This window comes from Centruroides vittatus, unplaced genomic scaffold, assembly GCF_030686945.1.
Source record: "Centruroides vittatus isolate TY-2023 unplaced genomic scaffold, ASM3068694v2 scaffold_861, whole genome shotgun sequence".
NCBI classification, from domain to species: domain Eukaryota; kingdom Metazoa; phylum Arthropoda; class Arachnida; order Scorpiones; family Buthidae; genus Centruroides; species Centruroides vittatus.
This window is the reverse complement of record NW_027122718.1, coordinates 6,110,651-6,126,354: the sequence shown is the minus strand read 5'-3', so window position 1 is coordinate 6,126,354 and position 15,704 is coordinate 6,110,651. Positions and strand designations below refer to the sequence as shown.

Below are 15,704 nucleotides of genomic sequence, written 5' to 3'. Positions count from 1 at the left end.
ATTAAGGATGATGTCAAATCTTATTAATTAATGATAATCAATAATGCATGTTGTTCTTTTTCATTATTAGCTTATTTTTTCATAAATTCAAACTATTTCTCTTTCATAAGAATTGCACTATTCTTATCTTTTATCTTAAAACAATAAACTCAATGCAACATGAAATCTGTTTTACTCATAATCTCTTTACACTTTATGAATTTCTTCCCTTAAAGTTGATAAAAGATATTAACTTTATCACTAAACGTCTTTTATCACCAAAAAAACAAAAAAAAAAAATGCTGTAGCTTGCACTATCACAAATCACTTGAGATAAAAGAACAGAATGACAATAGATTGAGAGTAACATGGTCAAGCAAATCCAATCAATGTTTGATATTGGGTCTTCATCAACCACCATCAGCAAAATCCTAAAACTAGCTAGACAAAATGTGAAATGACAAATTTATGGTATGCATTGGACATTGGCTTCTCTGTTTAGCTAACATCGAAGTGCCCAGCCAAGTCAGAAATATGCAATTTTAGGGCTTATTAAGTGTTATACACGGGGTGAATCAGAAGAGAGGGAAATTAGTTAGGAGCAATAGTATGAATCATTGTAAATGAAAAACTTTATATGAACATGGTTATTATTGTTAACATTAGCCAAAAATTGACAAAAGTAAGGTTTTCTTCTTCATCTCACTTGTTGTTCCCCTTTCATTCAGTTTGTAAATGTTACCTACAACCAGGACAGGAAATGCCTCTGGGCAGTCCAATGTTAAGTCTGCTATATGAGATGGTGTTAAGACTTTGGAGAATACAATACTTCTGGTATACAAGAAACAGATAGGCTATATGTTAGGTATTTGGATGACATACCAATAATCTAAAGAAGAAAATATGGATATTATTCTCAGTAGTTTTGGAGATACAGTTGTTTGAAAGTTGCTCACATGTATCAATCATTATTATTAGATGTATGTGTTACATTCACAACAAATGCTCAAAAATTAAATTGTGCACTTCTGTACCCTTTACAAATTGTGTCCATAGACGACGGGTCATTTCTCCAAGTTATTTGGCAATGACTATGTATCAACTGACAAAATTTGAGTTACATCATAGCATTTCCCAGAAGCAGATATTGGAGATGCTGATAGCAATAGGGATGCAAGCAAAAGAATGTAAAGTTCAATTGACTCTTGTTTATGGATCATTGAAGCACATATTAAATTTTTGAGCATTTGTTGTGAAAATAACAAATGTATAAACACAATATCTGAAAAACTTCAGAAGCAGATAATGAAAACGAAACTACCTTTCTTAATTCTAGCAATTTAATTTTGCGACAAAATGGTTTTGATCTAGAGTGATACATTTTCATCATTTGTTACAAAAATAGAATGAATCTAAGAATAGAATAGATCTAAGAGTTAGAATACATTTACAAAAGTTAAGATTTGACTACATTGGCACCATGAAGATTTTCATACCAGAGTTAAAAAACACAGAGTTGGCAAAGGCCTAGGTAACACCACTCTGCCTATGACACAGAATCTGATGTTGAGGTTCTATGTGATAACACCAAAATCATAAGTTAAGGCTGGTGACGGACAGTTATAACTTAAAACACTTAGAGATCTTGGAAATTTACAGGGCCAACTTGGAACTCAATGCATTCATTTCCAGGATGATGATATCCACTGCCTGGAAATTTGCTATATGAACTTGTAACGTGGTGACTAGCATGCATCATAATTTTATGTTGTTTTTTAAATTTTATCTAATATATATAGTTTTATTTTATTTTATTGTAACCCCAATATTGATTTTACATTGAATTTGGCCTTGTGTAAATGCATTTTAAACAAAATGTGTTCACTGTAGTCAAATCTTAAATTTTGTAATTGTATTCTCATTCTAATTGTTAGATCATTCTATTAATCTAAATTAAAAATGCTTTTGTCATTAAATTCATTTGCTGAAATTACCTTTTTATAACACACATCATCCATTATCATTATACGTATGTGAGAGCAACTTTCAAACAGCTGTATCTTCAGAACTGCTGAGAATAATACTCATGTTCATGTTTTTGTTTACAATGACCCATACCCAAAATACTTAAGCCAAATATTTATATGTGCAAGTGGACAGAGAAACAGGAGATTATAAAAGCTCAATAACTCAGTGAAATGCTTTATTTAAGAAATTACAAATATATCAGCTTAAAGATAATAAAAAAAGCAATTTATTTTTTGAAAACAACCTTTGTCTCTGAGCAGACATTCCTCTATTCTTGAGCTTATATCAGCCATCACACATTGCAACATTTCCAGCAAGATTTTGAGTTTAAACTTGTCAATATTGTTGGGTGGTTAGTGTACATCTTGCTCTTCATATATCCTCACAAAAAAAAATCACATGATGACGAATTTGGTGACATTTCTTGACTCACAAGATCACCTTTCTTGGAGATGACACGATTGAGAATTAACTGTCTTACAGCCATCATGGATATTCTGGCTGTGTGAGCATTGATGCAGTCTTGTTGGAACCATGTCTGACCATTAACAAGAGGAAATCTGGTTAATTCTTGTGTCAAAAAGTCTTGATCATGTGGGCATAGCAGGCTATGGAACAATTATTGCATTTTCGTTGCAGTCTTCAAAAAAGCGAGGTCCAACAATTCCAAAAAATGATACTGCACACCGTACTGTAACCTTGGCACTGTGCAAAGGCTTCTAATACAGTTCACGGTGATTTTCTGGTGATGAGTATTGCAAATTTTGCTTATTCACTAAATCCAACAAACGAGAATGTGCTTTGTCACTGGCAAACTGATTATGAATAAGATCTTCATCCTACTTCAAAAGATTCAAGAATTGACGGCAAAAATTTGTTTGGCTAACACGATTGCCATCATTCAGTGCATGCACCATCTGTATTTTGAATGGGTGAAAATGTAAATCTTTATTCAAAATATATCATACACGCCTGTTCAAAATGTTTAATGAAACTTCAAGGTGGCCCGCAGAGAGCTAAGTACTATGATCAATGACGGTCATCACATTCGCAATATTTTATCGGGTAAGTTCCGTTCTTGTCGCACCTGGAGGCTTCTTTTTTTAGTGTAGAACCGATTTTCTCAAAGTTCTTAATCCATGTCTGGATGGTACTGGATTATTTCAATGAATGTTGAATTGGTGGCAAAATAATCACCGAGTGATCATGATACAATCATTATTTTTATAATATGCATTAATGGCAAATGCACATGGCACACTTGTCTACTGGTTCATGATTAATAAATGCTATACACTTGACAACATAGCATTGGTGAGCAACCTAGCACTGCCCAAATGCCTGGGAAAATTGACTTTGGAAATCTCCCATCTCTCTGCCCCATCCTGTATTTGATTATGATGAAAATTAAAAAGTTTAGTACTTTAATTTTCTTGTTTATTATATAACTAATGTAAAAATTTATATAAATAGATATGAAAAAAGGAAAAGTTAAGATAATTTCATTGGCCAAAATTTTTTAAATTAAAATATTATATAATATTGAGTTGTTAGTTTATTTTCTGTATTATTATGTTATATGTAAAAATGAAACAGTAATGTTTAAATGAGAAAGTTTAGGAAATTTAAAAGTTGATATTTTGTTTATTTTATTAAATAAAATAAATAAAGTAAATTAAGAGTTAAGTATATTTAACTGTTAATTTATTTTATTTAATATTACTATATAATATATGAATTTTTTATTACATTCCTGATCTTAAAGTAGTAAGTTTTGCTAATTTTTCATTTATACTTTAATAAATTCTGTTGCATATAAACCTTATTATAAAATTATTATTTATCAGGAATAAATTTTATATGATTAATCATTGTTTCACTTTCACCAATATATTGTTTTTTAATATAATTCTATGAACAATAAAAAACCACTCTCATATCAAAAATCCAGAAAAATTTTAATGAAAGCTAACATTTTTTACCACTGTAAGCAGTCACCATCAGGTTAAATATTATAGAACAGAACAGTAATTTGAACACATACAATTTTCTCTTTTTGTATTAATTTTAAGTTATTGGACTTCAAAATAAGACCTCCAAGTCTCTGATAAGGTGTCGTTGTTCTTGAACTTTATGGCTGACTGTTCTGTTCTAGAATATTTAATTAGACGTGACAATAACCAACTGGTGGGGGGCGATCTACAGGTACCACCATAGCAACAGGAGTCCAGAGAGATGTGGTAAGGTACAGTAAAAGCAGATAGATGTCGATAAATAATGCATTGATATATAGGGTAATGCTTATTGCAAGGGAATTACGTAGAACTGTGGTTAAACATAAAACAGCAGATAACCATAGACCAATGGTTATACTTGTAACAAAGGGTATACAGGTAACCTGTATACCCTTTGTTATGCAGTGGTTATACATAATACGATAGATAGACAAATTACAATGGTTATACAATATGCTATGGTTATACATTTTACAATGGTAGCCTTATATCATTGGATATATAAGTTACTATGGTTGAACATGATAAGAAAGGGATTGATGATGCTGTAGATAAACAAGATACAATACACTAGGCTGAGTAGCAGTAGGGTAACACAGCAAAGAGGATATGGAGTTACAATTTGCTTGTGTTGGTCTGCTGGCAGTTCATAAGATTAAGGTTGTCAACAAAGTTCATAAAGGCATGGTAGATTTTCCTGTTGTCTGTGAAGGTATTTAGATTGCAGGGTCAGTGGTGCCTGTCGTTTTCCACCAGTTGTCTCAGATGGGAGCGGTGAGTAGTATGTTTAGTGCAAGTAAAGATTAGATGGTGGGGGTCATCACCCTCTACACTGCAATCACACAGACCATTGCCTTTCTTTAAGAAACCATGTGCCATCAGAATCTGTGAGAGAGCATGCATAGTATCTAAGTGTTGGTTAAGCATCCTAATGTTAACATTAGGGAGGAATTCATGAGCGATGTGGCTAGTGTTGCTTTTATCCCACTCTTCCTGCCACCTGACCATGATGATGATATTAAGTTTGCTGCAGATAGGACATTTGGAGTGACGCTTTATCATTCCCGAGGTTGCCGGAGTGCCCTCTTATCCAATAGAAGTTTATTATGGTTGAATCTTCGAGTGTATATATTAGCTTGAGGCTGTTTTTAATTACGGGGAGTTTGGTGTTTTCATTTTTTATTTGATGGAGGGTAATCCGGCTATCACTGATAATGTTGATTGTCCTGTGTTGTAGCCATTGGATATTAGTATAAATATACTTTAAAGAGTTAAAGATTATGCTGATTAACGCAGCCGAAAACGTTTTTATTCTAATAAAAACTTCCTACTGGATACTTATAAGGTGTAGTACGTTTGAGTTAAAGATTGCGAGTGATTCTGCCTGGTTAATTGAGCAGTTATTTTGCAGTTTGTATACTGTTTGCCAAAAGTTCCTTTTTGAAAAGTCCTCGAGGCATACTGAGGCACCTACATCATCTGATTTTTTAGAACCGTCGGTAAAGAAGTTGAGGCCATTTGGGATAGAGGTTTTGTCGAGGTAAAAGTTGCTAGAGATATTACTAGCTGGGTGATTGTTCTCCATATTCATGTTAAGGTCAACACCATTCTTAGCAATTTCATTGACAGGAGAGTAAGAGCAGGAAGCTTAAGGTTGGAGATGATTTTATGGAGTTGATCTTGATTGATGTCTGCTGTGATCATCTTTATGAAAAGGTTCTTAATATACCTGTATAAGATAGTCAGGTGAATAGGAAGTGGCCCTATAATAAACAATAGGGCATCCGTGGGGGCTGTTCTATAGGATTTAGTAATTGCAACGGCTGAACTGTTGGATGAAGACTAAACTTTTAGATATTGTATATATTTGAGCATTTGTCACATTCAAATCCTTTTCCTGAGTTTAATTGATTTTTCCTTCCTTTATTTATTTTCAAAAGTAAGGAGGCCCGAGACCCTGCCCACTGATTATATTATTAAAAGTATTGGATTTTTTAGTATATTCTAGAGCAGGCCTGGCCAACCCAAATTGTTTCACGGGCCACTTTAATCACGCGCAACATTACGGTGGGCCACAATTTAGGCAAACATGCTTTTAAAAAAGTAAAACAAATACAAAATGAATAAGATTTTATTGTTATACCAAGAGTACGTACTCGCACTTGCGCATTATAACAACGACACATGCAAATTTTCATTTATTTAATTGTTTTGGTATACACATAACAGGAAACAAAAGTTTTAATAAACACATATCGCTTAGCAGGCCACACAATTTAACACGACGGGCCACATGCGGCCTGCGGGTTGGCCAAGCCCGTTCCAGAGTATGAAAGAAAGTATTTCTTTTATAAAATGTAAAGTTCTAGATTGGCATATTAGTTTTCATCTGTTTAGTATATATGTATTATTATTAAAAATTTAGACAGTTCAAAAGCAATAGGAAGTACAAGATGTGATCAAAAAATTCCTTGACTACTCAAATAAAATTACAAATAATGAATTAAAACATTTATTTTGGAGGGGATAACATCAATTTTTGAAGTCTAATACACTGCTTCAATCTTTTTTTTATATTTAATTTTTTTTATGTGTCAATCTCCTGTCTGTTGTGCTTATTCTTTAATTTCCTCTATCAATTGAAAATGTCAATCCTTTAAAGTTAAGAAAGTAAAAAAAAAATCAGGTAGAGATAAATCTGAAGAATAAGAGATTTTGAAACAACTGCCATCCTGTTTTTGTTCAGAAACTGTTGAATAGCAAAAGCAGTATAAGGATAAACATTGTTAAGGTACAGCAACTAAGACTGGTTGTTTTGTGGCTTCAACTGTTTGTCTTATATTGTTTCATAAACATGTTAATAATTATTTACAAAACTTTGTTTGTTCTGTAGATACAAATTCAAAATGCACAATTCCTAATGTTGTTAACATTGATTGACTCGTAAGCTTTCTTTGGATTTATTTCTCTAATTTCCTGGGACAATTTAATCTTTGCCTGAGTCACATCTATGCACCCAGTGTCTAGGAATTTTATGAGTATTAACATGAACATGTTGAGAAAATCACGTGGATAGGCCAAATTAAGGATTACACCTATTTTTTTGGACATTAACTAATTACAAGTCGTAAATACATTAGAAATGTAAGCAACCTTGGCCAAATAAATAAGTAATGAGAATACTCATTTAAAAAGTTTTAAATTATTTAGTTTAATAATAGTCCATTACTTAAAAAAATGATGCCAGTTTATTCAGTTTCTGAATGTATAGTTATTGTACATTTAATTCAGGAGTGTTAAGACTAATAATATCTACAAATAAAATAAAAAAATCAAAGATTATAATTTCAAGATTTATAGGTTAAATTGCGTATTATAAATTCTAACTAATTATCACTTCTTATAAATTAAGTATATAAAATTTTCCAAATACAAAATTGGTGACTGTTGTTTTTACATTTTTAAGCTTTATCAGTATAATAAAATATATCTTAATATATCATTTAAATGTTTTTAAATAATTGTTTATTATAGACGACAAATTCTTCTGTAACTCAATCAGTTGTTCATTCGGATGGCACTTCTATTGCAACAAATGAAAGCATTAGTTCATCTAATAGAACATTGTTCCATCAATCAAGTCCTCTGCAAACCCATGCTCGAACTGATAATTCTGCGGGTTGGAATGTGTGTAAGACTCCACCCTCAAGATCTTCAAATTCAGAAGTATCTAGACATGCACACTTATCAGTTCCTGCTTCATCACCACCAAGAACAACTTCAGCTATTGTATTGACAACTACTATTAAAACTGAACAGCATTCGTCACCTCAAATATCAAATACAACAACTAAAACATCATATTCTTCTGCATCTAAACAAAGTCCGACATTCCTTCATAAACCGGGATTAGCTGTACCTTCGTACGAATCGTCGTCATCTTCGGTTAGTATTTTTTTATTCATTATTTAATAATTCCACTATTATTTTAAGAATTACTAAATAAAATTTTAAATTTTTTAGCATCCATCACATAGTTTATCTGCAAATAACAATAGCGGTGGAGTTATTGCAGAATTACTTCAAAATCCTCATCTCCTACAGCAGCATAAAGATTATTTTGCCGCATCACAACATCCAGCATCAAGTAATGCTCAAATTGGAGATCGTTTGACCCACCTCGTCCGGTCAACAAACTCTACTTCAACTCTTCATGCTGACATAGCAGCAAGACTTGGAAATCCTACTCCACCTCATACACCAACTCCGCCTGTGACTTCGGCAACTCATCCTTTACAACCACCAGAAATACATCCTGCTCATGTTGCTGCAGGTTTGCATCTGCGCCAGCCTCCTCTTATTGTTCCTTCCCATGCTCCTCTTGGAATACATCCATCAGATCTCAATGCTTTTGTTCATCAGCAGATGATGTATGCTGCAGCACATCCACATTACGCAGCTATGCATCCAGAATTGCGGGTACAACAAGAAGTGCAAGCTAGAGCAGCTGCCATGGGTATTGCACCAAGATTTCCATATCCTCATGTTCCACCTAATGCTGGATCGTCTAGTGGATTCAGACAACCTCCCGAACCCCGTCAGCATACATCTGTATCAGATAGTAAATCTGACGCAAAACCTCTAATTGAATCATCTAAAACAATTCAAGAACATAGAATACACGAAGAGAAAGAGAAATCTCATCATTTGACAAAGGGCATCAGAATAAAGCAAGAAATAGATAGAGATGGAAAATCTTCCACAGAAATTAAAGGACATCCAGTTCTTAGAAATGAAGACCAAGAATTAGCTGGATTAGAAGGAAAACAGATCAACTTACCCACAGGTCCTTTAACAGTGGGTGGATTAAGACCACCACCAGTGCCATATCCTCCTTCCATACGGCAACTGAATCCTCATCTAGCTATTTCTGCACACGAGAGAATAACTGATTCTCCTGTTGTAGCTAATTTATATGCCCAAGGTCAACTTAGGACTACTCCCCTTCATCTTGTTGTACAGTCTGATGATCATAAGGCCGAAGTCCATCCTCATTCTCAATCAGTGAAATCTCCAATAGCAGAGAAAGAATCTAAACCTCCAGCAGCTCATCAAAATCCACCCACAACTGTTCCTTATCATGCTTTGGATACCTTAGGACATCATAACAGGCAGTCTTCAATGAGTATGCCTTCTGTCGGTTCTCCTGCTCCCGGTTATCTGGAAGGTCGTCCCATTGCTCATTTAGCTCATACTTCTGGAGCTCTTGCATTAAAAACTTTAGCACCACCTCAACCTATATCTCAGTCTCATTCTACAGAAACACACAATAACCACGAAAGCCATAAAAAATCTTCAAGGACGCATTCTCATCAAGGACCATCTCCATCTCCTGGACCTTTGGGTCTGAATACGGCACATTCTCCACTTCCCATTCCGCCCAATTTCTCTTCACATACTCCTCATCCTACTGTTGTACCATCTCATACATTTCCACCTCCAAATACAGAATCAATTCATAGAAGAAATAGCCTTCATCTCATACCTCAGATGGGTTCAGAAGCACCTATACATGCTCCTCCACCTGCACATGCTATGTCTCAACCTTCTGGTGTGCCAAGAACACAACCACAAACTCCACCTCACGCTAGTCAGGTTCCACCTCAAGGAGATTCATTTTTACTTCAGGTAACAAAATTTTCTTTTATGTAAAAAATATTAAAAGACACAATCTTTGTGTTTTAACAAGGATTTTAATATTAAAATTTTTGTTTTTTAGCGATATCCTGTTATGTGGCAAGGACTGTTGGCTCTAAAAAATGACCAAGCTGCTGTACAAATGCATTTTGTTTCTGGAAATCCCAGAATTGCCAGAGCATCGCTTCCACTCATGACCGAAGGTGGAACTCCTCCGGTCAGAATTGCCCAGAGAATGAGACTCGAACAAACTCAGTTAGAGGGCGTGGCACGGAAAATGCAGGCAAGTTCTTTATTTTTCGGATACCGTAAAAATTAATTTGAATCTGTTTTGCAAAACTCAATTTTTTAAATTATTTTTAGATGTTAGACGAACACTGCATTTTGTTGGCCCTTCCTTGCGGAAGAGATCACATGGACGTACTCCAACAATCCAACAATCTCCGAAACGGTTTTATTAATTATCTTCAACTAAAACAAGCTGCAGGGATTGTCAACGCAGCTGCTCCCGGTTCTCAGCAGGTACAATTATTTCTCTTATTTGTTCCGAAATTTCTATAATTCCGAGTTAAAGAACTGCTATAATTTCCTGCATATTACCCACAGAAAATTGCTAAAACCAAAATAAAAATGTTGTATAATCTGCACTGCTATATGCTCTTCATCTTGGAAGTTGCTATTGAAAGCAAAACCTTCTAAACGACAAGTCTCGGGACTTTCATTTTATTTCCACTTCCAATTCGTGTAGATGTAACTGTTAATGCAATTCCATTTTTTCTGTCTTTCTTACTTAAGTATCAAAAATATAGCTGTACAACCAAAAGCGAGTTTCCTTTTATAGTAATCATCAAGTCATCCATTAGAATGCCGAAATTTATTTTACTACCGTCTTCTAACTTGAAGTATTAAATAGCAACTTTTGTCAACATCAAAGCATATCTTTATTTCTTAGGTAATTTAAGCAATTTAACTCATCCATGTTGATAAATTCTTCCCACTAAGTTTTAAAATGTTAGTTAATAGCAAGTACAGTAGAGCATCGATTATCCGACCGCGTTCTAGTCGGCAAATTCAAATGTCCGCTAGTGATGCGGCGCTACAATATTTGGTTACGTCTTTGCTACTTTAATATTATTTTTGTTAAATTTTTGCATGTTTTAGCTGGCAGCACTGGCTCGACCACGAAAGGGAGGTGTATTTAAACCGGGTCTAATACACTATACTAATAATGTAGTTTTTCATACTTTTCGGTTATCCGACCAACCCCGGTCCCCAATTAAGTCGGATAATCGATGCTATACCGTAATGTCGAAATAAAAGTAGCGATAAAATCTTTAAAATTAATGTCCAAAAAAATATTTCAATTATAGACTGACGATCAAATACTATTTTCTGTAGTTTCTTTTATTACAAATGGAATATTAATATTTAAATTGTAACTATAAGCTGATGCTGGCCAAGAAAGGAAGTATTCTTTGTCTTCAAGAAAAATTTTATTAGCAAGTAAAGTGTACTTTAAATAATTGATATTACGGTGCCAGGATTAACGAATTTAACATTTGTATACATATTTAAATTATTTTTACAAAACTTTCTTGGATATTTAATGTCTCTTATAACAGTCAATGGTATAAGTGACTTACTTCCCAACTTGTATTAGTCGTCTACATAAAATTTACAGCTTCTAAACAGATCTCTCTTTATGTATAATATCAGCTTTCGAGATACTTCTATCTAAACTTTGTCTAATGATACAATTATAACAAGGATTGAACTGTAGAAAATGGAAAACATTAAAGACACGCATACATATTCCCCGACTTTAAGTTTCCTAAAAACATTGTGATTGGCATTAATATAAATATGTACAGCATATAAAAACGCTTTTCCTTTCTCTAAACTATTACATGAAGTTGTAATTGCAATTTAAAATCAATAGATAACTTGTGGCGGCACGACCGTCGCTCTGTCGAAATTACTTTAAAACACGGATAACCCGTGGGTTATTTGCAGGAAATTTTAGTAATGAGATCGTTTTATTCGTTTTGACGCGGTTTGGAAAGGTAATGTTTTTAACTAATTTTTTTTATTTTACAGCCTGCTTATGTGATTCATATATTTCCATCGTGTGAATTCTCAAACGAAAATATGGCCCGAATAGCTCCAGATTTACTACACAGTGTGAGTGATATTGCACATTTATTAATAATAATTGCCACCGTATGACATCCCTCTCCTGAAAATTCTTGGTGGCAAAGTTATAGACAAGAAAAACCAAGTTGGTTAAATCTGTTAGCTGTATGCCAGTAATTGAGCCCGACCCGCAGGCTTCACCGCACAAAAGTAGGGTCGGACCGTCTCGTAAGTTGACGTAACGTTATCTTTCCGTCTAATGTCCGAATACTAAAAATACAAAATATTTCCAATTTTTGCCCAGCAAAATTATAACGTAAAAAAACAAAAAAACAATGTAGACCCGAGGAAAGAACACTTTTAAAGTGCACGGAACGATGGAAGGTAACGAAGTAAACAAAATGTAGTGTCTTTCAAATATCAGGAGTGTAACAGAAGATGTTAATTATAACTTTGCTTCCAAGACTGTTGCAACATGCATCGAAGCTGGAAGCATCTTATCGACATTCTATAGTCATTGTATCTTGTGTATATGTGTGTTTTGTGTTGTGCAGCCACTTCACTGCCATAGAACAAAAATAACAGTTGTGACAGCATGTTATTCCCCATCTGTATATTCAAACTATGTGTAACGGTGGGATGTTATTTCAGACCACTAAAAAATAAGCGGCTTGTGAACTGGCAGGTTCGGCCCCGTACAAATCGCCGACCATTAACATCCGCGGTGCCGATCCGTAGCCCATAACTTTGCAGATATTTCAGACGTCGTGTTCGACAAGTGCGTGTGCATGTGTATGATCGAGAAGTGTTTAATTAATAATTACAGAAAAAGTATAGAAGCAGCATGTGGTAATGGATGTAGTTTGTCACTGTACATATTTTGGTTTTTGCCTGATTGTCTTGTTGTTATTTTGTTTCATTAAATCAGAACAATTGTATAAAATATATGGCAATTCCTTCTGAAATCGGGAGGATGCACCATCGGTAGGTGTAAGATATATTAGCACATCAGTGTTTTGTGTATGACCAGAGCTTTGTGTATCTACAAAAAAAATTAGTGAAGTTGTGGCCCGGCCCTCAGTATGCTATAAAAACATAGCACAATTTAGATATAATTGCATTTAGAAAAATGGAAAAATGGCTGTTATGTCGTCTGTGTGAAATACAAGCTTAAAATGTTTCAACCATTGGTGAAAACTCATCCATTGGTGAAATTGTAAGAAAAAAATAACAAAAAATGTGATGTCACCTTTTAAACATGAGATAGTAGTCTTCATCTTAGAAATTTTCAAAATGTGAATTGAATTAATCCTAACCGGAAAAAGCAATTTGCAATTATATTGCAGATCGGACGGATGTGCGTTCGAAGGGTTGCAAAACCCCGACCCGTAATATGAGCTGTATTTATATCCGTGTCTATTACGAAAACCCCAGTATTCTCTCCTCGGTTCCTGTTTTAAATGCACTCGTAGGTTTTATTCAGTTTTTTGTTATTTTTGGCATTATGCTGTACAAAAAATCTTAGTCATACAAGATACATTGTAAAATCCCATTCATTTTTTGTCATTACAAAGACCATCATACAAACATGGTGCGCGTCACCTCATTTTTATTTTTATTTTTCACATTGATTTAATTCACTTAAATCAGTCAAATGAGTGTATATTTTGTAAATATATGTATGGTTCTAGTGATTGTACATTTTCTGAAAACAAAAAACAAAAAAAAATGTTCTTCTGTAGAATGTTAGTATAAATCTGATGCCCAGGACAAAGTAACTCAGTGTACATTCATTAGTGAAATTCTCTGTATGAAACTAAAATGCTGCTCTTTGCCGGCATTCTTTGCATGCACCCGGGCAACCATATGTATCTTACGTGCAGGCACAAGATTGCAGGAAAACAAAGCTGTTTTAATCGACGACCCTTATGTTTGGTTTTCTTCTGTCTGTATATGCACACCTCACAGCTGAAAAAAATCATCCACTGGTTCTCTGTAATTTACATGTTTTTCATTGACTGTTTCTCCATATTTGCTCAAAGCCATTGTTGCAAAGAGTAACAACAGATATTTTCACTTCTTTCATTGTGATTTTCACCAAGTTCAGCTGCTCTATTTTTGATGTGAAAATTTCAAGTGTCTATATTTTGTGTGTTTAACAGCCCAGTAATTGTACATATTCTAAATAGGGCTGGTCTGGAATTAAGATCGTTTATGTTTCCTCTGCTGACACACTCAAGAGCAGTGAGTTAAGTTATTGGTAAGCAAATAAAATGTTATCACGTAATCACGGTGTTGTCTGTGTTTTATTAAGACCATTTTATTCCAAGATTTTTTTATTCGTCTAATCATTTATACATTGTGGTAATTTACAGTAGAAAACCCATATTTGCAACAACGCGTAGAGGAACTGGAATTTAAGACAATTAAACGGTTTAACCTCGTCGATCTCTACCGGCGTGGCCTAGTGTTCTCCGTTTCTCGCGTGCAACCGCCATTTTATATTGGTATGTACCGCGATTACCGGATTATCGGTATTGTATTTTACAAAAGAATTTTAGCTCGATGGCTAAAGAAAGCGATGCACCTCGAAGGCAAAATAAAAAGTGCTAGATCGTTTGCAAGGAAATTCAACAGTTATGCTAGATTCGCATACAACTAAAGTAGAAGCAACTGTATATAAGGAAAGAGGGAGAGATTAGAAATACGATTAATAAAGTGTTCTTCTGTTTTCTAACAATACATTTCTCCTTTCTATATTTGCAGTGGTTTGCAGAATGTAACTTGCAAATATGGAGCTTTCTATTGTATTCTATAAATTTTATTCTAAGTGCTGTAATGTGGAATTTGGAGGACTGCTAGAAGCTACTTTTGGTGAGACGGGAGTGTGTCTACTACTATCCCGTCTTATCTTAAAATTTTGAGTGGTAACTACGACTAGCTGTTCTCCCGGTTCGGGCGTTCTGGGTATCTTTGGACGCGAACTGAAGGCAAGAGTGTACTCTTTCGAGCTACAAAAACAAATTTATATTCGTTAATACCTATTATCGAGAGAGATTTCTTTTTAATGATTGTCTGTTTACTAACTTCAGGCCTTTTATATGGACGGGTGACGAATGCGAAGTTGCAGTGGCTTCTACTAATGTTTTCGAATGCTCTCCTATTATCTTCCTCACCATTTCGGTGGCTTCTGGATCTAACTCTGAATGAAAAATAACATTATTTTCATGTTAGTGAATTTAAAACTTTCTAAAAATTATTATAGAAAAAATGGAGAGACGTGACAAAAATATCAGATATTTACGAATAATTTAAAAACTAATAATGATTTCCTCCATACAACACCCCAGTAAAAAAAAAAGCGAAACAATAATAATAGATTTTCAGTTTTAAGTGGCACTGTAAGAGACTTTTACATAGATAAAATAATTATTAAAGATTTTGTATTTTTATTTATGAGTGTAGAAAACATTCTACAATTTCCGAAATCGGGAGAAAAATTATTTTGTCGATATATTTAAACAGTATGTAAAGAAGCAAGGCACATTTCTAGTATTAGTGGACAGTACTCTTTAAACAGATGAGACGAGAAGCCACGAAGAGTTTTATGCATTACGTAAATTTTTGATAACTCTTTATTCACAGATACCCAAACAGATATTCAATCCATTATTGATTATTTTTTGTTTTTGAAAATAGTGCATAGATTTAAGATGTCATAATACTCCAGTCAATTTTTCTCTTAGTTAAGCCAGAAGGGAGTACTTTATTTATAAAATAAGCAATATGAAATATGAGCATCAGTCAAGGATCAAATTCAATTTCATATAGATCAATGTAAAACTAGTTTTA

At 34.0% G+C, this 15,704-nt stretch overlaps 2 protein-coding genes across 2 annotated transcripts in view; one reads left to right on the top strand and one right to left on the bottom strand.

Annotated features, from left to right (window-relative positions):
• The window catches only part of spen (split ends), a 186,650-nt gene extending 172,511 nt beyond the window's left edge, over positions 1 to 14,139 (top strand). Inside the window, exons 13-17 of the mRNA XM_067288458.1 lie at positions 7,557 to 7,967; positions 8,046 to 9,710; positions 9,802 to 10,002; positions 10,083 to 10,241; positions 11,817 to 14,139. Of these exons, the coding sequence (XP_067144559.1) occupies positions 7,557 to 7,967; positions 8,046 to 9,710; positions 9,802 to 10,002; positions 10,083 to 10,241; positions 11,817 to 11,945 (2,565 nt within the window). The 3' untranslated portion in view covers positions 11,946 to 14,139. The remainder of the gene's footprint in view (positions 1 to 7,556; positions 7,968 to 8,045; positions 9,711 to 9,801; positions 10,003 to 10,082; positions 10,242 to 11,816) is intronic.
• A 31-nt stretch (positions 14,140 to 14,170) lies between these two features.
• Positions 14,171 to 15,704, bottom strand: part of LOC136990110 (lisH domain-containing protein ARMC9-like) — a 44,092-nt gene continuing 42,558 nt past the window's right edge. The window contains exons 24-25 of the mRNA XM_067288468.1: positions 14,940 to 15,054; positions 14,171 to 14,863 (exon numbers count right to left, since the gene is read on the bottom strand). Of these exons, the coding sequence (XP_067144569.1) occupies positions 14,674 to 14,863; positions 14,940 to 15,054 (305 nt within the window). The 3' untranslated portion in view covers positions 14,171 to 14,673. The remainder of the gene's footprint in view (positions 14,864 to 14,939; positions 15,055 to 15,704) is intronic.